Source organism: Phalacrocorax carbo, chromosome 20, assembly GCF_963921805.1.
Source record: "Phalacrocorax carbo chromosome 20, bPhaCar2.1, whole genome shotgun sequence".
NCBI classification, from domain to species: domain Eukaryota; kingdom Metazoa; phylum Chordata; class Aves; order Suliformes; family Phalacrocoracidae; genus Phalacrocorax; species Phalacrocorax carbo.
Window position 1 is genome coordinate 8,297,498 of NC_087532.1, and position 20,057 is coordinate 8,317,554.

The 20,057-nt window shown below is 60.2% G+C and overlaps 3 protein-coding genes across 6 annotated transcripts in view; all 3 read left to right on the plus strand.

The window, feature by feature from the left end:
* The window catches only part of FBXO42 (F-box protein 42), a 50,140-nt gene extending 46,000 nt beyond the window's left edge, over nucleotides 1-4,140 (plus strand). For all 3 annotated transcript variants that reach the window (XM_064470631.1, XM_064470629.1, XM_064470628.1), the window contains 3 exons: nucleotides 269-325; nucleotides 795-911; nucleotides 1,065-4,140. In XM_064470631.1, coding sequence (XP_064326701.1) covers nucleotides 269-325; nucleotides 795-911; nucleotides 1,065-2,162 — 1,272 coding nt within the window. In that variant the 3' untranslated portion in view covers nucleotides 2,163-4,140. The remainder of the gene's footprint in view (nucleotides 1-268; nucleotides 326-794; nucleotides 912-1,064) is intronic.
* Nucleotides 4,141-4,611: 471 nt separating this feature from the next.
* On the plus strand, nucleotides 4,612-7,076 carry CPLANE2 (ciliogenesis and planar polarity effector complex subunit 2). 2 transcript variants are annotated; one of them, XM_064470663.1, is made up of 6 exons: nucleotides 4,612-4,704; nucleotides 5,544-5,691; nucleotides 5,779-5,931; nucleotides 6,023-6,147; nucleotides 6,258-6,397; nucleotides 6,783-7,076. In XM_064470663.1, exons 1-6 carry the CDS (start codon nucleotides 4,627-4,629, stop codon nucleotides 7,009-7,011), a joined length of 873 nt encoding a protein of 290 aa, XP_064326733.1. In that variant the 5' UTR covers nucleotides 4,612-4,626; the 3' UTR covers nucleotides 7,012-7,076. The 2 variants fall into 2 exon arrangements, with proteins under 2 accessions (XP_064326733.1, XP_064326734.1); XM_064470664.1 differs by lacking the exon at nucleotides 5,779-5,931.
* Nucleotides 7,077-7,217: 141 nt separating this feature from the next.
* On the plus strand, nucleotides 7,218-18,948 carry EPHA2 (EPH receptor A2). Its single transcript, XM_064470072.1, has 17 exons — nucleotides 7,218-8,168; nucleotides 11,023-11,090; nucleotides 11,670-12,333; nucleotides 12,931-13,086; nucleotides 13,184-13,516; nucleotides 13,594-13,718; nucleotides 13,849-14,008; nucleotides 14,101-14,200; nucleotides 14,319-14,374; nucleotides 14,454-14,579; nucleotides 14,675-14,857; nucleotides 15,326-15,387; nucleotides 15,501-15,710; nucleotides 15,793-15,942; nucleotides 16,049-16,242; nucleotides 17,435-17,590; nucleotides 18,172-18,948. The coding sequence occupies exons 1-17, from the start codon at nucleotides 8,099-8,101 to the stop codon at nucleotides 18,275-18,277; spliced, it is 2,919 nt and encodes a 972-aa protein (XP_064326142.1). The 5' UTR covers nucleotides 7,218-8,098; the 3' UTR covers nucleotides 18,278-18,948.
* The last annotated feature ends 1,109 nt before the right edge of the window (nucleotides 18,949-20,057 follow it).

The window sequence follows — 20,057 nt, forward strand, 5'->3', positions numbered from 1 at the left end:
TTGCTTGCCTCTGTAGGAGGAACGGGTTTGTGAGCCGTTTGGGACAAGGCAGTGGGGTGAACCCTGCATCCCACTTTGCCTCGGGCCCAGCAAAACCGGCTCTCCATCCCAGCTCCACTCCTCATCCCAGGGCAGGCAAAATTGGGCAGCGTCTGCACGGCTGAGAAGCCGTAACCTGGCTCTGCCTGCACTTGTAGGCTTTGCCGAAAGCACCAGGGGCGGCTTCACATCTCTCCCGGCCTGAAACGCTGTTCTTTGTCCCCTCCAGATCGTGATAGACAACGAAACCATTTTAATCCTCGGTGGCTGTGGTGGTCCCAATGCAGTAAGTATCCTGGGGGGAGCGTGGGCATGAACTGCATGCGTCTCGCTGTAACTGAGCCCTGAGTGCTGGATTGGGGAGAGGGGGGACTCTGCACGTTACCTGGGTGGCATTTTATCCTGCAAATCTGGGCACCCACGCGGTAAATTTTCCAGAGAAGCTGTCTTGCTATTGCTAGAGCTGCTTTAATTAAGAAAAAAGCACCCCAGGCGCTATCTGAGCCGAAGTTAATTGAGCCTTGGAAGAATTAGCCCTGATTTTATACTGGGGTAGAAGATGGAGATGAAGGGATTTGTCCATGGCCGTAGTAGGGTGTAGACGCTCCTGTGTGGTCAGATCCTGATCTGGGTCACCATTCGTCTGTCTGCAGCAGCAAAGCACTGCTCCTACCTCTGATGGAGTGATCTCAGCAGCAAACCAGGCTCCTAAATCTCAAACTGGGCTTCTAAATCTGTCACGCTTTTCTTCCCAGCTGTTTAAAGACGCCTGGTTACTGCACATGCACGCGAACCCCTGGACGTGGCAGCCGCTCAAGGTGGAGAATGAAGACCACGGAGCCCCGGAGCTGTGGTGCCATCCTGCCTGCAGGGTACGGACATGGTGGGGTCTCTGCTCTCTCATATACATCCATTCATCTTTATTGCCTGCCCAGAATGCTCCGTACCCCCTTATTTTCCCCTCCCAGTACAGTGCAAAGGGTCATCCTGCCATTTGTAACCTCTTATCTCCCCTTCTCTTTCAGGTAGGACAGTGCGTTGTGGTCTTTAGCCAAGCTCCCAGCGGGAGAGCCCCGCTGAGTCCCAGCTTGAACTCCCGTCCCTCTCCCATCAGTGCCACACCGCCCGCCCTGGTGCCCGAAACGCGGGAATACCGCTCTCAGTCTCCCGTCAGGAACACGGACGAGGCTCCCTGCGTCAACGGCCGCTGGGGCACCTTGCGACCCCGAGCGCAGCGGCAGACCCCCTCGGGATCCCGGGAAGGCAGCCTCTCCCCAGCCAGAGGGGACAGTTCCCCTGTACTCAACGGTGGGAGTTTATCGCCCGGAGCCACGGTGGCCGGCGGTGCCTCCTTGGACAGCCCCGTGCAGGTCGTATCGCCCAGCACGCCTTCCGCGGCTGAAGGATACGACCTAAAAGTGGGGCTCGCCCTGGTGCCACGACGGGGATCGCTGCCGGAGCAGAAAGACCTGCGTTTGGGCTCCGTCGACCTGAGTTGGGAACAAAAACCGGGTTCCATCATCTGCCAGATGGACGGTGTGGAGGGCAGGACAGTCGGTGCGAGCGTGAGGAACCCCCCCGAGCAGACCAACGGCATCCACACGCCGCCCCACGTCGCCAGCTCCCTTCCAGGGGCTGTCTCCCCCAGCGCGCTCCGGAGGAGCCTGGAGGCCGTCAAAGCCCTCTCTTCCAAAGGCTCCTCAGCTTCTGCGGCGTTGAGCCCTCCCCTGGCTTCTTCCCCGGGGTCCCCGAGTGCCGAGACGGGCTCAGCGGCGCGTCCGGGCTCTACCCAAGGTGACGGCCATTCCTTACCTCCCATCGCCCGCCGCCTGGGCCACCACCCTCCCCAGTCCCTCAACGTGGGGAAGCCTTTATACCAGAGCATGAACTGCAAACCCATGCAGATGTACGTGCTGGACATTAAAGACACCAAGGAAAAAGGACGAGTGAAATGGAAAGTGTTCAACAGCAGTTCGGTGGTGGGGCCGCCCGAAACCAGTTTACACACGGTGGTGCAAGGTAGAGGGGAGTTAATCATATTCGGTGGCCTCATGGACAAGAAACAAAACGTCAAATACTATCCCAAAACAAATGCCTTGTACTTTGTGCGAGCAAAAAGATAATGCGGCCCGAGCCCTTCGCCGCCATCACCTTCTCCCCTCCCTCCCCGCGGCTCCTCCCCCTCCTTCCCAAGCCCTTACTCTGTCACGCAGGCGTTCAAACTGTGAATTAGGGAGCAAGAAACCAATAAAGTCCCAGCAAAACGTCCAGCGCTGCCCCGCCGGTTCCCGGTAAGACGCCAGTAAAGCGAATCGTGTTTACAGGCAGGGAAGGACCCGTGCCGCTGCCATCTAAGCCAAGGATTTTGGCCCGAGCAGGTGGGGAAATCTGCCATCCGGTGTCCTCTCGAGGCTGGTTTTATTTTCCAGGGGTTTGAGAGGCTTCGTACGTCTCCAAAACTCCTCACGGGATGTGAGTAAAAGTGGTTTGATACAAACCAAACCCCGGCAGCAGGCGGCTGCTAGCTTGCACGCACTGATTATTTCCGTGCTTGACTCCATAAGGGAAAACAACAGCAATACCCGACCAGGAATCTTCCAGCGCTGCGAACCTTTGCTCGACACAAACACGATGCCTTTTTTTTTTCTTGCCTCTCACTCCTTCGGCCTGGCACTCTCGTTCCTGTCCTCTGTACAGGACCGCAAGAAGGAAGGACAGGTTCTTTTGTGTCAAAATGCCAAAAATGTTAAGAATTAGCCGGGCGTTGGTATCCTCCCCTCCCTGCCCTGTGCTGGATCAGGCTTTGGGATTAACCCTGATCCCTCCTGATCAGCAAAAAAGCACCCCGTTTACTCTAAAAATCCATTATTCCCCCAAAGCTGAGAAATTTGGCTGCCTGTTCCCTTCTAGACTTGAAGGCATCATTTCACTCAACAGCCCAAACCTGTTCAAGGCTGAACCAGCACCTTGTAGCCTGGGAACAGGGGCTTTTTTTGCAGCCAGAAGAATGACTATTGGTAAATTTGAGGGCCTGAGCAGCCCCGGTAGCAGTAACTGCATCTCATCTTTGCACGTGCCTCCTTCCATAAAGATTAAAACAGATGAAAAGCCGAAGGGATTGAACCTGTGTGTCCTTCTGGGACCGCTTCCCTCCTTCCCTTTCCCCTCGAGGTGATCGGGGGGGTGGAAAAATGGGTGGATTCTGCCAGGTTTTGGTCAACAACCCAAAGCAGGGACCCTCCCCAAACCGGCAGTGCCATGACGTGGCCACTTTTCCCCTCCCTTTTATTTACCCGCTCCGTCCCCACTGAGCTTTTTGCCGGTTGGAGCCTTAAATCGCATCCCAGCCGCATGGGGATGGGGAGGGCTTTACTTCAGCTGTGGCGTTTCCACCTCTGTAAATAAATCTCTCGTTCAATCCAGGCTCTCCCGCGCCAATCCCGAACGTATTTGATTTGTCCTAAGGGAAGGCAAAACGCAATTTTTACCCCCAAAACCTCAGGAGCACCTAGGGTGATCTACGAAACATTTCTTCTCCTCTTCAAGCTTTGCCGCGGGGAAGGCGGTCGGGGCTTCAGCATCAACTCCCTCCTCCCCTTTGCACGTTTCTTATCATCCACCCTAATAAAGAAGAGTCAGAAACGGGATGGATGGCGGATCGGGTTGGGTTGACGTCCTCCCTCCGAGGAGCGCCCCTCAAGGGCTGTTTTCCCAACACTTACGTGGTTTCCGGTCCCAAAATCCCCCCGACTGGTCCCAAACCCGTCGAGCGGCCGGGGCCTTCCCTCCTCCATCCCTGTCGGTCGCGGAAAGGCATGTTCTGCGCCAGTAATGATAAATTCACCCCAAATTTTGACAGGTGCACCCCCGCCCCTCCCCATGAGCTGCTGGTGCTGTGAGCGAGGTTCCCCCCACCCCCCCTGCGACTCAGGTGTTCCCCCACTTCGTCGCCCCCGGCTCGGCCGAGCGTAGGAATGAAAAGGGTTTTGGTGATATTTAAAATCTTGTGTACATTTGGGGGGGGGGGGGTTGTTAATGGGTTCCTTCCCCTCGATCCCGATTAATTTTTAGCAGTTTAACAAATAAAAAGGAAAAGAAACAGATGGTTGGTCCTTTTGGGGAGGGGGTCGGGGGGGTGGAAATGCTGTGAAGGGAAACCCTGCTGGGCTCCCTGTGTGTTTGGGGGCAAAAGGGGGGATTTGAGGTCTTCGGAGGTAAAAAAAGCAACAAAAAAGGGCAGTATTTCCACCGGGGAATGTCAGAGCCATGGATGGAGGTGGAAAAAGGGGGGCATGAGGCTGGGGGGAGGAAGGGGGGTCAGGAAAGGGGGGGTGCTGGATATCGCCAGAATCAGGGGTTGGGACCCCAAAGCGTGGCAAAGTATGGGGCTGGGACAACCCCCATCCCCTATAGGGCTGGGGTCTCCTATAGCTGACAGGGCTGCCCCCCATCCCCTATAGGGCTGGGGTCTCCCATCGCCTATAAGACTGGGAACGCCCATAACCTGTAGGGTCCGGGTCCCCCATAGCCCCCCCATAAGCTATAGGGTCGGGGTCTGCCCCGCTCCACGCGTTCCCCCTCCCGCGCATGCGCTGCGACCAGGGGGCGGGGTGGCCGCGAGGCCACGCCCCCTCTGACATCATCCCGAGGCGGAAGCCGCCGCAGGTGAGGCGGCGGGGCCGCGTCTTAAAGGGACCGCGGGAAAGGGGGGGGCCCCATGGCGCGGGGAGGGGTCGTTGCATCCCCCCCCCGCGGGGTTTGGGGTGCAGAGAGCTTCTGGGGGGATGCGGGGAGCCCGGGGGGTGCGGGGAGCTGCGTTGCCACGCCGTTTGCATGTTTGGGGAGGCAATTGGGGGGAGCAGCGAGCCATTTGACGGGGGGACAGAGACACGGGGGGGGGACACACGGACACTGCGTTGCACCCCCCCGCAGGGTTTGGGGTGCAGGGACCCCATGGGAGGGTGTCAAGGACCCGGGGGGGGTTCAGGGACCCTACCAGGGGGTCAAGGACCTCATGGGAGGATGCTGGGACCCCACGGGGGGCACAGGGACCCCAGCCGGGGCAGGGACCCAAAAGGGGGGACGAGGACCTGGGTGGGGGTCAGGGACCCCAGAAGGGAGGTTCAGGGACCCCATGAAAGGATGCTGGGACCCCATGGGAGGCACAGCTCCCCGCGGCGGGGGGGGGGCAGTGATCCCATGAGGGGGTTCAGAGACCCCGGGGGGGGCAGGGACCCCGTAAGGAGAGGCGAGGACTCGGGGGGGCGGGCAGAGACCCCATGGCCGGGTCAAGGACCTCGTGGGAGGATGCTGAGACCCCAAGGGGGCAGAGGGACCCGGGGATGGGGGCAGGGACCCCTTGGGGGGGTTCAGAGACCCCAGGCGGGGGGGTTAAGGACCCCCTGGGACCATGCTGGGACCCTGGGGGGGCTCGGGGCTCCCGGGTCAGAAGGGGATACCCTGCTCCCCCAAGCTGTGGGGTGCACTGACCCCATGGGGGGAAGGGCGGGGGGGGGTTCCCTGCACCCCCAGGTTTCGGGGGGCACATGGCAGTGCAGGGGGGCTCCGTGCTGGAGCCGGGCTGGCTCCTCTCCCCCGCCGGCCGCCCCTACCTGGACTCCATCCTCCAGAAGAACCAGCGGAGAGTGTTCGGTGAGCCCCCGCACCCTGCCTTCCACCCTCCCCCAATCCCAAAAATGGGGTGCCAGCCCCCCAAAAACACATACACCCCCTCCCCAGGTCTGCTGGAGCGCCCAGCGCTGCCCCCCGCCTTGGCCGCCCCCACCGTCCCCTACAAACTCTTCCTCTCCGGCAAGAGCGGCGTCGGCAAGACGGCCTTGGTGGCCGCGCTGGCGGGGACCCCCGTGCCCCCCGTCCACCACGAGACCCTGGGTACGTCACGGGGTGGGGGGGCAGACACACAGCACCCCCGCCGTGTCCCGCCGGGGTGACCGTCCGTGTGTCTGTCCCCCCCCCTCCGCAGGCATAGAGGTCACCACCGTGTACTGGCCGGCCAAGCTGCGGGCCAGCGGCCGCCCCGTCATCTTCCAGCTTCATTTTTGGGATTGCGGAGACGGAGCCCTTAAAAAATTTGAGCATCTCCTGCCCGTGAGTCACGGGGGGGGGACACAAACTGGGGGGGGGACAAACTGGGGTGGGGGGGACACAGAGAACACCCCCCCCTGCCCCCATGATGGTGGTCATTCCCTCCTCTCCAGGCTTGTAAGGAGGAGGCGGACGCCATCCTCTTCCTCTTCTCATTCACCGACCGCTCGTCCTTCGAGGAGCTGCCAGCCCACGTGAGCCGGGTGGTCGGCCCCGAAGAAGAAAAACTCGTCAGGGTGGTCGTCGGCACCAAGTATCCTTCGGGGCGGGGGGGCAATCTGGGGGGAGGGTCTGTGTCACCCCATGAGTGGGTTTACACCCCAATATTTAGCACCATTTGGCACCTCAGGAGGCTGAGACCACTCACGCTTCGTTACACCGATGGATTTGCAGAGCCCACTTATTTTTAGGGGGTTTTGCCCTGCCCAAGGGGGGATTTTTCAGGGTGTCGGTGTCTCCCTTGACCGTTTGTCCCCCGCACAGCGGTTTTGCACCCTGTCGCTCAATACCTTGGTAGGATGAGAACGTGCATACTTCGTTACACCGATGGGTTGGCAGATCCCACTTACTTTTATGGGGTTTGGGGTGATATTTTCCAGGGTGTCGGTGTCTCCCTTGACTGTGTCCCCCCTGCCCAGATTCGATCTGTCCCCACAGGCGGACGTGACGGAGGGGGACGTGGCAGCCTTCGAGGGGACGTGGGGGCTGCCAGTGCTGCGGGCGGGCAGCAGGCCGGGGGCCGGGGCGGGGCGCGGGGGGCTGGCCAGGGTCGCCCCCCTCCTCGACGCCCTGGCTGAGAGGCTCTGGCGTCGGGACCAGATCACTGCTGGCGTCACCCCGGGGGACGAGGAGTCCCCCCCCGCCTGACTCCCCTCCTGTGGGGGGTGAAAATGTGCCTTTTGACCAAAATCCATGTTTTTCCACCAAAAAGATCCCTCAGTGCCCCAGTTCACCTGATTTGGGGTGCTGGGGATTTGGGGTGCAACGGGGTTGTGGGGATGGGGGTGCTGGCGGGGTGTTTGGGGGGATGGGGGTTGATGGGAATCTGGGGTGCTGTGGGGTGAGGGGGAAGGGGGTGCTGCAGGATTTTGGGTGCTGGGGGATTTGGGGTGCTTCAGGATGATGGGGATGGGGCCGCTACGGGTGATGAAAGATTTGGGGGGTGCTGGGGCCCGATCCAGCCCCCCGCCCCAGGCTGGGTAGACTCCCCTCCCCAGCGCGGTGGGAAACGGGCAGTATTTTTAGGCCGGAAAAAGCCGATTTTGGGTCCGGCCGTTTTCCGGCCCGGAGGGTGCGGGAAAAGGGGGCGCCACGCAGCGCCCCCCGCCAGGTTCCCTCCCCCAACCTCCCTGCCCCCGCGCTGTCGGGGGGTGGGACGGACGGGCCGAGGGCTGGACAGACGGACGGCCAGCCGGCACCCCAACTGATCTCCCCCCTGCCCATCTAGCTGGTGGGCGGGGGGAGGAGCCGGTAGTAGCCGCCTGGCTCCGCCCCCTGCCGCCATTGGCTGCCGGGCCCCCCCCTTCCCACGCCGCTTCATGAATGAAAGGGGAGGGGGCTGGGGGGGAGGGGGGCGCGTTAACCCTTTCGGGGCCGGAGCTGGGGGGCGGGCCGGGCCGGGGGGACACGGTGCTGCGGGAGGGATCGGGAGCCCAGCGCCACGGGGTGGATCCGGGCCCCCCCCCCACCCCAAACCCCCCGGCACGGGAGTGTCCCACCCCCCACCCCCCCAACCTTCCCACTTCCCAACTTCCCATCCTTAGGCTCGCGGCCTCCCAGTTCCATACTGGTGGGTACTGGGAGCAGCTCCTGTCCCTTTAAGAGCGGGCGTGGCCGGGTGACATCACTCGGACATGAATGAACAGGAGCGGGGTGCTCAGCCCCACACGCCCCACAGCGCTGGGTGCCGCCGGTTGTGGGGTGCACACCGGGCCCCCCAACGCCCCCCCCCGCCATGGCGGGCACCCCCCCGGCCTTCACCCTCCTCTTCCTCACCGCCGTCACCTCCCTGGCAGCCGAAGAAGGTGAGCGCCGCTCTTTGGGGGGTGGGGGAGGCACCCCAAAGCCCACTTATTGGGGTGCTGGGGGAGTGGGGGGGTGCTGGGCGCGCACCCAAAGGGGTGGGGGGATTTGGGGGTAAGTTTGGGGGGTTTGGGGAAAGTTTGGTGGTGTTGGGGGGCTGAGAGGTATGGGAGGGCTGGGGGAGCCCCCCCAAAATAAAGGGTGATTGGGGGGTGCCCCCCGTCCCTCCCAAAGGGCACCCATGGGTGCGGTGGTGAGTCACCGGCTGCCGTGGTCCGTTTTGGGGGGAAAAAGCTAAAACTGGGGGGTGTTAAAATGGGGGGGGGGGAGAAGCTAAAATTGGGGGGGGAGGCTAAAGTGGGGGGGAGCTAAAATGGAGGGTGGAAAGCCAAAATAAGGGAGGGGAAAGGTGAAATGGGAGGAAAACCAAGAGTTTTGGGCAACTTTTCCCAGGCGGAGCAGCCGGCTCACGAGCCGGGGCCGGATCCTGCCGGGCGCCCCCCAAAAAAAGTCTGACGGGATGGTTGGGAAGAGGGGATTAATAAAAAAAAAACTTAAAAAAATAAAAGGGGGGGAAAATCACCCAAAAATGGAACGTTTCCCATGGCCGGCAATGGGCCGGGCAGGATCCAGCCCGGAGAGCTGGAAAACAATGTCAGGAAAACCCCAAAAAGTGCTGGGAAAAACAAGGAACGTCCCGGCCTCCACCTCACAACCCTCCCCCGGCTGGCTTTTGGGCTCAGTTTGGGGGGTTTTGCTTTAAAAAAAGGGAAAAGTAACTTTTTTTAAAAATATATATTTAATTTTTTGAAAATTAATGTTTCTAAAAACTCCGTCTGAAGGGTTTAAGCAGTCGCTTTTTGAGGGAAAGATGGAAGGATCCGGCCCCCGATGCAAATAAATCGGGGGCTGGGGGGTGGTTTGGGAAGGAAAACACTCCCCATAACGATAGAAATGGGGTTAAAAAAAAAATAAAACAAGGAGTTTTTAAATGCTGGGGGCAGGCGGCGGGGGGGTCCCTGTGGCGGGGACCCCCGACCACCCCGACACGCTGCAGGGTTTGAGGCGCGTTCCTGAAGTGCCGGTTCCCGGGAGGGATCCCTGGGGGTATCGGGGTGTTTGGGGCAAAGAAGGGGAAAGTGTTGGGAGAACAGCGGGGGGGGGGGGGGCTGCTTCCCATCGCTTGGAAAGGGGGAAATCTGGTGGGAAGGGGAGGTTGGGGGGTGCTGGGTGCCCCAGCCGGATCCTGCCCGGCCCGGCCTGAGGTTTGGGGTGTCCCCGGGTGGGGAGGGGGTTCAGGGGGTGGTAAGGGGGGAACAGGATGGTATTGGGGTTCAGATTGGGATTGGCGTGGGGACAGGACTGGGGTTGAGATTCAGACTGGGGTGGGAGTGGGAGGGAATTGGGGTGCACTTGATCGGGATTAAGATGAGGACGGGGATGGGATTGGGATGGGATTGGGGTTGGGACGGGGATGAAAATGCAGCTGGGGACGGGGACAAGGATGCAGCCGGGGATGGGACGGGGATGCAGCTGCGGAGTGCGGTGGTGGTGATGGTGGTGGCGGTGGTGGTGGCAACAGCCGTGCCCGTGCGGAGGGAACAGGGACGGTGACGGTGCAGGGGCTGCAGGCGGCCGTGGGGCTGGGGGCGGAGGTGGTAACGCAGGCGCGGCCGAGGAAGATGAGGGTGTCGTAGGGGCTGCAGGTGGTGATGGCGATGGCCGTGAGGATGGTGACGGTGATGACGATGATGGCAATAGCAACAGCAGAGGGGGCGCAGGCGGCGCTGGGGTTGGGGGTGCAGGTGCCGACGGTGACGGCACCGGAGGTGCCAACAGCACCGGTGGCCCCGGGCGTGGGCGCGCCCGTGGGTGCTGCACCCCTTGACTCAACAGCCGCAGCCCCGGGTTTCTCCCCTGACTCAGCCCCGCCACAGCCCCAGGGTGGGTCGGGAGGGGACACCCTGCAGAGAACCCACCAACTCAGCTCACGCGCCAGCCTCCCGCCGGCTTTCCGCTCTCCGGAGGCGTGGGGGGGGGATCTCCAGCCACAGGAAAGCCGGGATATCCGCCCCGGCATCCTTCCTGACCCCGGGCATGGTGACGGGGGGGACGACAGAGCCACGTGTGTGTCCCCCCAACCAGGTCCTTGGGGTTCCCCCCTCCCCAGGCTTTACCCTCTTGGGGCATGTGATGAGTTTGCCTGCTCTCAGCGGGCCGGAGCAGGGGGGGCATATCCGTCCCTGAGACTCCCCCACCCCCATGGGACCCATCCTGCCAGTGAACCTGGTGTCCGGGCACATTCCTGGGGGGTGATTCATCAAGGGGGGGGGGCCACCCGTCAGCACTTCCCTCCCGGCCCTCGGCGGCCTCCTCTTCCTCTCCCGGGCGCTGGATCTGGCCACCGCCCTTGCCGGGGCAGCCGGCGTGCCGCGGCAGGTCTGCCCGGCCTCGGCACGGTGCAGAGCTCTGCCTCGGTTTCCCCTCTTTTTGGTGGGGAGGGTCCCTGGGGGTCTTCTTATGGGGGTCGCAGGGGAATCTGATGGGGCCAGGGGCATCTGTGCGTCCCGGGGGTATTTGCAGGTCCTGGATGTCCATGGGTCCTAGGGACATCTGTGGGTCCTGGGGGAATCCGTGGGTCCCAGAGATGTCCATGGATCCTGGGTGCGTATGTGGGTCCTGAGGGACGACCTTGAGCCCTGGGGGACATCTGTGGGTCTCAGGGACATCCACAGGTCCAAGAGGTATCTGGGTCTATTGGTGGCATCTGCATGTCCCGGGGCCGCTCGTGGGTCCTGGTGGCATCTCGCAGGCTTGGCGCCCACCCCACTAACGCCCCCTCTCCTCTCCCCACAGTGGTCCTGCTGGACTTCGCCAAGGCGCAGGGCGAGCTGGGCTGGCTCACCCAGCCCTACGGCAAAGGGGTGAGCACCCACCGGGGACCCAGGCGTCCGGCCCCGCCGCGCAGCAGCTCCCCAAGAGCCCACACCGGGGATGGGGATGGGTTCCATGGGGACAGAGACACCTGCGGGGACAGGGACCTCCATGGAGATAAGGACAGGGACCTCCACGGTGACAGGGACCTCCATGGGGATGGGGATGGAAATGAGGACATCCCTGGGGACAGGGACCTCTGTGGGAGTGGTGATGGGGACACCCACGGGGATGGGGACCTCCATAGGGATGGGGACGCCCCTGGGGACGGGGACACCTATGGAGTGAAGGATGGGGATTTCCATTGAGATAGTGATCTCCATGGGGATGGGGACCTCGATGGGGATGGGGACACCCATGAGGATGGGGACATCCATGGGGACCGCAGATCGGGACGGGGACCTCCATGGAGATATGGGGACATCCATGGGGATGGGGACGCTCATGGAGATGAAGACAGGGACATCGACGGGGATGAGGACAAGTGCCTCCATGGGGAGCGGAGGCAGTGCCCACCCTGCCTCAGTTTCCCCCCCATAGACCCCGCTTCTCTCTCTCGGGGGGGGCAGTGGGACCTGCTGCAGAACGTGCTGAACGACTCCTTGATCTACATCTACTCGGTGTGCAACGTGCTGGAGGGCGAGCAGGAGAACTGGCTACGCACCAACTGGATCTACCGCGGGGTGGCCCAACGCATCTTCATCGAGCTCCAGTTCACCGTCCGTGACTGCAACAGCTTCCCCACCGCCGGCAGCGGCTCCTGCAAGGAGACCTTCAACCTCTACTACGCCGAATCCGACGTGGATTACGGCACCAACTTCCAAAAGAGACAGTTCAAGAAGATCGACACCATCGCTCCGGATGAAATCACTGTCCAGGACGATTTTGCTTCCCGGAACGTTAAACTCAACACTGAGGTGCGGTCGGCGGGACCTCTCAGCCGGAAAGGTTTCTACTTGGCTTTCCAGGATTTGGGAGCTTGCGTGGCGTTGCTTTCCGTTCGGATTTATTACAAGAGATGCCCGGCTGTTCTACGGGGAATGGCTCGCTTCCCCGAAACGGTGGCCGGCGTCGACTCGCAGACGTTGGCCAAGGTGCGGGGAACGTGCGTGGAGGAGGCGGTGGCCGACCAAGCCCCGGTGCTGCATTGCAACGCCGACGGCGAGTGGTTGGTGCCCATCGGGGAGTGCCTGTGCCGCGCCGGCTACGAGAAAGTGGGAGAGAAATGCCAAGGTAGGGCTTGGGCGGGGGGGGGTAAACTGGCATTGCGGGGGGGTGAGGAGCCATGGTTGGGGGGATCCGGTGGGGCTGAGGATGCCCCAGCTCAGTGCATGCCAGGGGATAGAAGCAGCGGGGTGTGTGGAGAAATGAGGTGTTGGCCCCAAAATTCCCCATCCTGGATCTTCAACCTTGAGTGGCATTAGTGCAGCGAGTGCAGTAGGGCTCAGCTGGGAGAGGGGGGGGCTTGGGGGGGGGGGCTCCCAACAGTAATAATGGAAGCTGAAAAATAAGGTAGAACACCCTAAAATTCCTGATCGGGGTTGGAGGAATGAGGTGGCAGCACCAAAACTCTCCCATCCTGGATCGTCCCCCTTGAGCATCACTAGTGCAGCGAGTGCAGTAGGGCTCAGCTGGGAGAGGGGTGGGCGGGGGGGGTCCCCATTAATAAAGAAACTGCAAAGTAAGGTGAAATACCCTAAAATTCCTACTCTGGGCGGTGGGGTGGGTTCATGCCTGCCCCCCCCCAGCCCACCTGGGTGAGGATGCAGTGGGTAGGGAGGGGGGTTCGGGGGCCTTACTGATGTCATTGTGTGTCGTCCCCCCCCGCAGCTTGTGCCCCCGGCTCCTTCAAGGCCACGGTGTCCCCGAGCAGCTGCCAGCCCTGCCCGCCCCACACCCTGCCCTCCCCTGCTGCCGCCACCGCCTGCCCCTGCCAGGACGGCTTCTTCCGCGCCCCCGCCGACCCCCCCGCCGATCCCTGCACCCGTAAGTGACCTTTTGGGAGGGGAAACTGAGGCTCGGTGCAGCCACTCCCCTCCCCTGACCCCCCCTCTCTGCTCTCTGTCCCCCCCCGCCCCACCAGGTCCCCCCTCGCCCCCCCAAGGTGTCACGGCTGTGGGGCTGGGGGCCACGGTGCAGCTGCGTTGGTCCCCCCCCGCCGACCAGGGTGGCCGTGGGGACGTCACCTACAGCATCACCTGCGAGCAGTGCTGGCCGGAGAGCGGGGAGTGCCGTCCCTGCGACGGGGGGGTCCGCTATTCGCAGCCCCCCCGGGGGTTGACGGGGACGGGGGTCACCATCACCGACCTGGAGCCGCACGTCAACTACACCTTCACCGTCGAAGCCCGGAACGGGGTGTCATCGTACAGCCACCACCGTAGCGTAGCCGCTACCACCATCAGCGTCAACCAGACAGGTAAGGGACCACCAGCATCTCCCCTACCTTCCCTCCATCTTGGGGACACCTCTGTGACACCCCTGTCCCCATGGCAGAGCCACCCCGGGTGACATCGGTGAGCCTGGATGGACGGACAGCCACCAGCTTGATCCTCTCCTGGACGGTCCCACCACGGCAGCAGAGCCGGGTCTGGAAGTACGAGGTCACCTACAGCAAGAAGGTCCGTCCCACATCAGGCCCTCAGCCCACCACCCCGAAACCCATGTCCCCCCCCACCCATGTCCCCCCCCACCCATGTCCCCCCCCACCCATGTACCCCCCACCCATGTACCCCCCACCCATGTCCCCAGGTCGATGAGAACAGCTACTCGGTGCTGCGCTGCGAGGGCACCTCCGTCACCCTCCCCAAGCTGTCCCCTGCCACCGCCTACGTGGTGCGGGTCCAGGCGCTCACCCCGGACGGCCACGGGGCCTACAGCCCCCAGCACGAGTTCGAGACCCTGCCCGAGGGTGAGGACCGAAGGCGGGGGCAGAATTTTGGGGTGGGGGGTCCAGGGGGTGGCATGATTCACCCCAAACCCCCCACCAAATTGTCCCGGCAGGTGCCGAGGCCATGGCATCTACTGCCATCATCAGTGGCTCCGTGGCTGGTGTCGTCTTCGTCCTCCTCCTCTTGGCTGCTCTCCTCTACGTCCTCCGGCGGTAAGGAGATAAAAAACACCCCCCCAGAACCCCCAAAAAACCCCCCAAAATACCATTTTTCCACCACCAAAGAAGGACGTGGGGTGATTTTGGGGGGCAAAACACTGCTTTTCCACAGGAGGCGGAGGTCACGGCCACGTCAGTCTGCCGAGGACGTCTACTTCTCCAAGTCAGGTGAGCAGTAGGATGGTGGGGTGAATGGGGATGGGTCGGGGGTGACATGGATGCTGACCCCCCACCCGGCACCCCACAGACCAGCTGAAGCCCCTCAAGACCTACGTTGACCCACACACCTACGAAGACCCCAATCAAGCCATGCTCAAATTCACCACCGAGATCCCTCCGTCCTCCATCACCCGCCAGAAGGTCATCGGCGCCGGTAGGTCCTCAGGTGGCTTCGTCACCCCAAAGATGCCCCAAAATTGGACCAGGGTGGGGGGTTAAATGTGTGTCCCCCCCCTTTCCTCTGAGCAGGTGAATTTGGGGAGGTCTACAAGGGGACCCTGAAGCGTGGTAAGAAGGAGGTGCCGGTGGCCATCAAGACCTTGAAGGTGGGCTACACGGAGAAGCAACGGGTGGACTTCTTGAGCGAAGCCACCATCATGGGCCAGTTCTGCCACCACAACATCATCCGCCTGGAAGGGGTCGTCTCCAAGTGTGAGTGTTGCGTGTGTGTCCCCCAAAACCCCCAGTTTCCCTGCAAAACACCCCAGAAAACACTCTACAAAAAGAGTGTTTTGAGCAACAATGTGTAGGGGGGAAGTTGGGGTTTTTTGTTGGTTTTGGGGAGGCTTGGGGTTTCTTTGTGGGATTTTGGGAGGAAGGTTGGGGGGTTTGGGTTTTTTTGGGGTTTGGAGATTTTGGGGGGGGTTGGGAGGTTGGGGGGGTTGGGGTTTTTTGGGGGGTTGGAGATTTTGGGGGGGGTTGGGAGGTTGGGGGGGTTGGGGTTTTTTGGGGGGTTGGTAGGTTTGTGGGCTTCTTTAGTTTTGGGGGGTTGGGTTTTTTGGGGGGGTTGGTGGTTTTAATTTGGGGGGTGTTTTTTTGGGGGGCAGGGGGAGGTTTTGGGGGAGGATTTTTTGGGGGGAGGGTTACCCATTTTGGGTCTTTTTGGGTTTTTTTGTACAGGCAAACCCTTCATGATCATCACAGAGTACATGGAGAACGGTGCGCTGGATAAATTCCTGCGGGTAGGTGACGCCTGGTGGCAACATCCCCCCCCAGGCCAGGATTACCGGGGTGGTGGAACCATGGAAGGTGGGACAAGAGACGGATTCGAGGCCGGATTCTCCCCTTTTCCCAGGAAAAAGAGGGGGAATTTGGCGTCATCCAGCTGGTGGGGATGTTGAGGGGCATCGCCGCCGGCATGAAGTATTTGGCCAACATGAATTACGTCCACCGGGATCTGGCCGCCCGGAACATCCTGGTGAACAGCAACCTGGTGTGCAAAGTGTCCGATTTCGGGCTTTCGAGGGTGTTGGAAGATGACCCTGAAGCCACCTACACCACCAGCGTAAGCGCCACCAAGGCGGGGTGCTCGCTCATGGGCTGGGGGAGGGTTTGGGGGCGTAGGTTTGAGCCCAGTGTTGCCGTAGGGTGGGAAGATCCCCATCCGTTGGACGGCGCCCGAAGCCATCTCCTATCGGAAGTTCACCTCCGCCAGCGACGTCTGGAGCTACGGCATCGTCATGTGGGAGGTGATGTCCTACGGCGAGCGACCCTACTGGGAGCTCTCAAACCACGAGGTGAGCGTCCACCCTCCTCCGACACCAATTCTTGGGGGTGTTCTTGCAAACAGACAGCTTTTTTTTTTTGGAGGAGCATCACTCAACCTCCTCCTCCTCCTCACAGGTGATGAAGGCCATCAACGAGGGCTTCCGCCTCCCTGCCCCGCTGGATTGTCCCTCCGCCATCTACCAGCTGATGATGCAATGCTGGCAGCAGGAGCGCAGCCGGCGCCCCAAGTTCGCCGATATCGTCAGCATCCTCGACAAGCTCATCCGCGCCCCCGAGTCCCTCAAGGCGTTGGCAGACTTTGACCCCCGGTGAGCTACGGAGGGAGCCGGGGCAGGGCAAGGGGGCGGGGGTGGGGGGGTAAGGAAGGGGGTTGCAATTTGCAGTATTGCGCTGTTGCGTGCTCTTGTGGACTTTTGCATCTTTGCATTGCTTTTTGCATCGCGGTTTTTTATTTTGCAGGTTTGCATCCTTGCAGTCCTTCTTTGCGCCTTGGTGTTCTTGCATTGCTTTTTGCATCTCTGCGTTTTTGCATTGGTTCGTGCGTCTCTGCATTCGGGCACTTCAGTGCATCCTGCGTTCTTGTGTCGCGTCCTGCATCTCTGCGTTCCTGCCCTCTTTCTCACCTTTGCGTTATTGCGTTGCTTTGTGCGTCTCTGCCTTTCTGCATTGCTTTTTTGCACCTTTGCGTTCTCGCGTGCTCTTTTGCATCTCGGCATTCCTGCGCTCCGTTTTGCATCTTTGTACTTTTGCATTGCTTTTGCATTGCTTTTGCATCCTCTCATCGCTTCCTGCATCTCCCCGTTCTTGCGCCTTTTTGCACCTTGGCATTCTTGCGTTGCTTTTTGCGTCTTTCGATCCTTGCGCGTTTTGCCTTTGTGCTTTTTTTAAATTGATTTTGCCATTTTACATTCTTGCATCCTTTTCTACATCTTCACATTTTTTATTTGGCTTTGCAGTTTTGCATTCTCGCGTTCTTTCCTGTTTCTTTGCATCTGTGCATTTTAGCTTTTTCTTTTCCCTGTGCCATTTTTGCATTGTTTCTTGCTTTTTCAGCATTCTTGCCTTATTTTTTGCATTTCCGCTTTTTGCATTACTCTTTGCATCGTCAAATTTCCACATTCTTTTTTACATCTGGGCATTTTTGCATCTCCTCTCATATTTTTTTTTTTCAGCACTCTTTGCATGATGCTTTTGCTTTCCTGCATGCCGTTTTGCGTCAGACTTTTGCCTTTAGTTTTTGCATCTTTGCATTGGGGCGTTGTTTCGTGCATCTCCACGTCTTCACGCTTTGGGGTTGCTTTATTGCATTGGTGCACTGGGGGGTTTTTTGCCCCTTTCAATTTTTGCACGATCTTTTGCACCCTTCCATTTCTCCGTGGATTTTTGCGCCCTTCCATTTTTGCATTACTTTTTGCACCCCTCCATTTCTGCATCGGTTTTTGCACCCACCCACCCCCCTCCCATTGCCGCCCCATTTCACGCCCCCCACGCCCCCCGCAGGGTCTCCATCCGCCTGCCCAGCACCAGTGGCTCGGAGGGCGTCCCCTTCCGCTCCGTCCCCGAGTGGCTGGAGTCCATCAGGATGCCCCAGTACACGGAGCACTTCATGGCCTCGGGCTACGGCACCATCGAGAAGGTCCTGCAGATGACCAGCGAGTGAGTCCGCGTCCCCACGGCGTCCCCACGGCGTCCCCACGGCGTCCCCTCCGGCTCCCACGGGGACAGGGACGTGCTGGGAAAGGCAACTGCTTCCGTGGCGTCGGCGTTGTTGGCCCGAGGGAAGGGGATAAAATTAGACATTCCCTGGCCAGGGTCCGGCTGGAGGGTCGGGATGAGCTGCGTCCGGCTGTCTGTCCCCCGGGAATGGCCCAGTTCGGGGGGGGGGGAGGCAGTGATGGGCTCCCCTAAACCGGGGGGGTGCCCAGGGCTGGATCCATCCCTGGGGGGATCTTTGGGGCAGGATTTGGCCCCATCTCCGGGGGGTCTTTGGGGCTGGATCCAGCACCACGGGGTGCCCAGGGCTGGATCCATCCCTGGGGGGATCTTTGGGGCAGGATTTGGCCCCATCTCCGGGGGGTCTTTGGGGCTGGATCCAGCACCACGGGGCGCTCAGGGCAGGACCGACCCCCCCCATGGGATGCTCCCAACCCCCCCCCTCCCACCGGGACCCTTTTCGGACTCTTTCCGCCCCAATAACCCTCATTTTTAATTTATTTTCCCCTCTCCCTCGTTCCCAGCGACATCAAGAAGATCGGGGTGCGCTTGCCGGGGCACCAGAAGCGCATCGCCTACAGCCTGCTGGGGCTGCAGGAGCAGGCGGGCGCCGGGGGGGTCCCCATCTAACACCCCCCCGCACCCCTCAGAGTACTTGAAAACAACCAAATGAAGACACCCCCCCTCCTCCCGAGGGGTTTATTTATTATTTCTATTATTATTAAGGGGTTTTTTTTTAATAGTATTATTATTACTGCCATCCCCGGGGTTGGGGATGAAGCTGGTGTCACCCCCCCGTCGTCCCCCCGCAAAAAAAAAAAACCCAAAATAATCATGAAAATTAAATTTCAAGCTCATTTTGGGCTGGGGGAGGGGGTGTTTTTCTCTTTTTTTTCCCCACATTTCAGACGAAAGAATGGCTTTTTTTTTTTTTTTTTTTTTGCCTTTTTTTCCCTTTTTTTCCCCCTCCCTATTTATTCCTCTCCCGTCGGGTTTTTGGATGTGGTGGGTTTCCCCCCCCCCCCACTTTAATGCTGATCTGCCAGTGTTACCTTTTATTTTTTAACCTAATTTATTCTATTTTTGTATATTTATTGCGAGGAAGCAAAGGACCTGTCAGATCTGGGAGAGCAAAAAGGGGAAAAATTTAAAAAAAAAAAAAGAAAAAGAAAAAAAACACCAAAAATCCCATACCCCTTTTTGTTTTTTCTTGTTTTTCATGGATTTTCAGGAGTTTGGGGGATTTTCGTGGGGTTTTGATTTAAATAAAAATGTGCTTTTTTTGTTTTTTTTTTCTATAATTTCGTTGTTTCCCACTGGTTTGCAGGAATTTGGGGGGCAAAGGGGGGGGGGGGCGCTTTCCCCTCTGGTTTTAAGGGGGTTTAAAGGAGTTTTAAGGGGTTTTCAGGTTTTTAAAAGGGGTTTTAGGGAGCTTTAAGAGGGTTTTTAAGGGGTTTTAATGGATTTTAGAGGGAGGTTTAAGGGTTTTAAAAGGGGTTTTAAGGGTTTGTTTTTAGAGGGGTTTTAAGGGCCTTTTTATGAAGATTTCTGAGGGGTTGCACGCGGCGCATTTCCCGTGCGGGACCTCTTTTCCTCAGCAAAACCCACGAGGAATTTGGCTTTTTTATCACCTGCCGCTCCCCCAGAGCCAAAGCCAAGCCGCAGCGGCAGCGGGGCCGGCTGCCCGGTGCCTCCAAATAACCGGGTGGAAAAAAGCCGGAAAAAGGTTTGGGTTTTGTTTTTTTTCCAAAACCATTAAAAAAAACGGGCGGGCGGTTTCGGGGGGGGGGGACACCAGCCTCTCGCTGCGAAAGCGGCGCTTTGGGTGGGGTCTTGCCCTGCGCCGGGGCTTTCGGGCCGCTGGAGGCCCCACGCGTGTCACAAGTTCGCCGGTCTCAGCCCCGCCGCCACCCTCGGTCCCGGATCAAAGTCCGGCAGCGCCCGGGGAGGCGGCGGAGGGCGAGACACCGGGTTTGGGTGCGTCGCGGCGGCGGCACCCGGCACCACCTTATCTCTGTTGGCCTCCAGCGGGGCCGGGTAAGGGCAATGGGGAAACTGAGGCAGGGGGCGAGCGGGGCCTTTGGGGTGCCGGGGTCCCTACGAGCACCCTCGTGCCGTGACCTGGGGGTGCTGCGGTCCCCCCCAGCCCACCGAGCGCCCTCCGTGGGGCACGTGGGTGCTGCTCCCCACTCCCAGGGCCTCGCCCCACCCCAGCGCCTCGCCCAGCGCCCGCCCTCCTTTTGGGGTGTCTCCCTGGTGCTGACCCCGCTTCACCCCTCCTCCGGCTGAGCCTGGGCATGCCCGCCTCACCCAACCTGCCCCGCTGTGCCTAATCACCCTGGCGGGCTTAATTACATCTTCGTTAGCGCCTGCCGCACCCTCCGCTCCCCCCAAAACCACTGTGCCCCTG

Excerpts from the sequence above, each read along its gene's own strand:
- CPLANE2 (XM_064470663.1), top strand. The coding sequence starts at position 4,627 with ATGCGCTGCGACCAGGGGGCGGGGTGGCCGCGAGGCCACGCCCCCTCT. Across the intron at positions 5,932-6,022 it reads CGTCCACCACGAGACCCTGG|GCATAGAGGTCACCACCGTG; the intron begins GTACGTCACGGG and ends CCCCCTCCGCAG. Across the intron at positions 6,398-6,782 it reads AGGGTGGTCGTCGGCACCAA|ATTCGATCTGTCCCCACAGG; the intron begins GTATCCTTCGGG and ends CCCCCTGCCCAG.
- EPHA2 (XM_064470072.1), top strand. The coding sequence starts at position 8,099 with ATGGCGGGCACCCCCCCGGCCTTCACCCTCCTCTTCCTCACCGCCGTC. Across the intron at positions 13,517-13,593 it reads CATCAGCGTCAACCAGACAG|AGCCACCCCGGGTGACATCG; the intron begins GTAAGGGACCAC and ends TCCCCATGGCAG. Across the intron at positions 15,711-15,792 it reads AAGCCACCTACACCACCAGC|GGTGGGAAGATCCCCATCCG; the intron begins GTAAGCGCCACC and ends GTGTTGCCGTAG.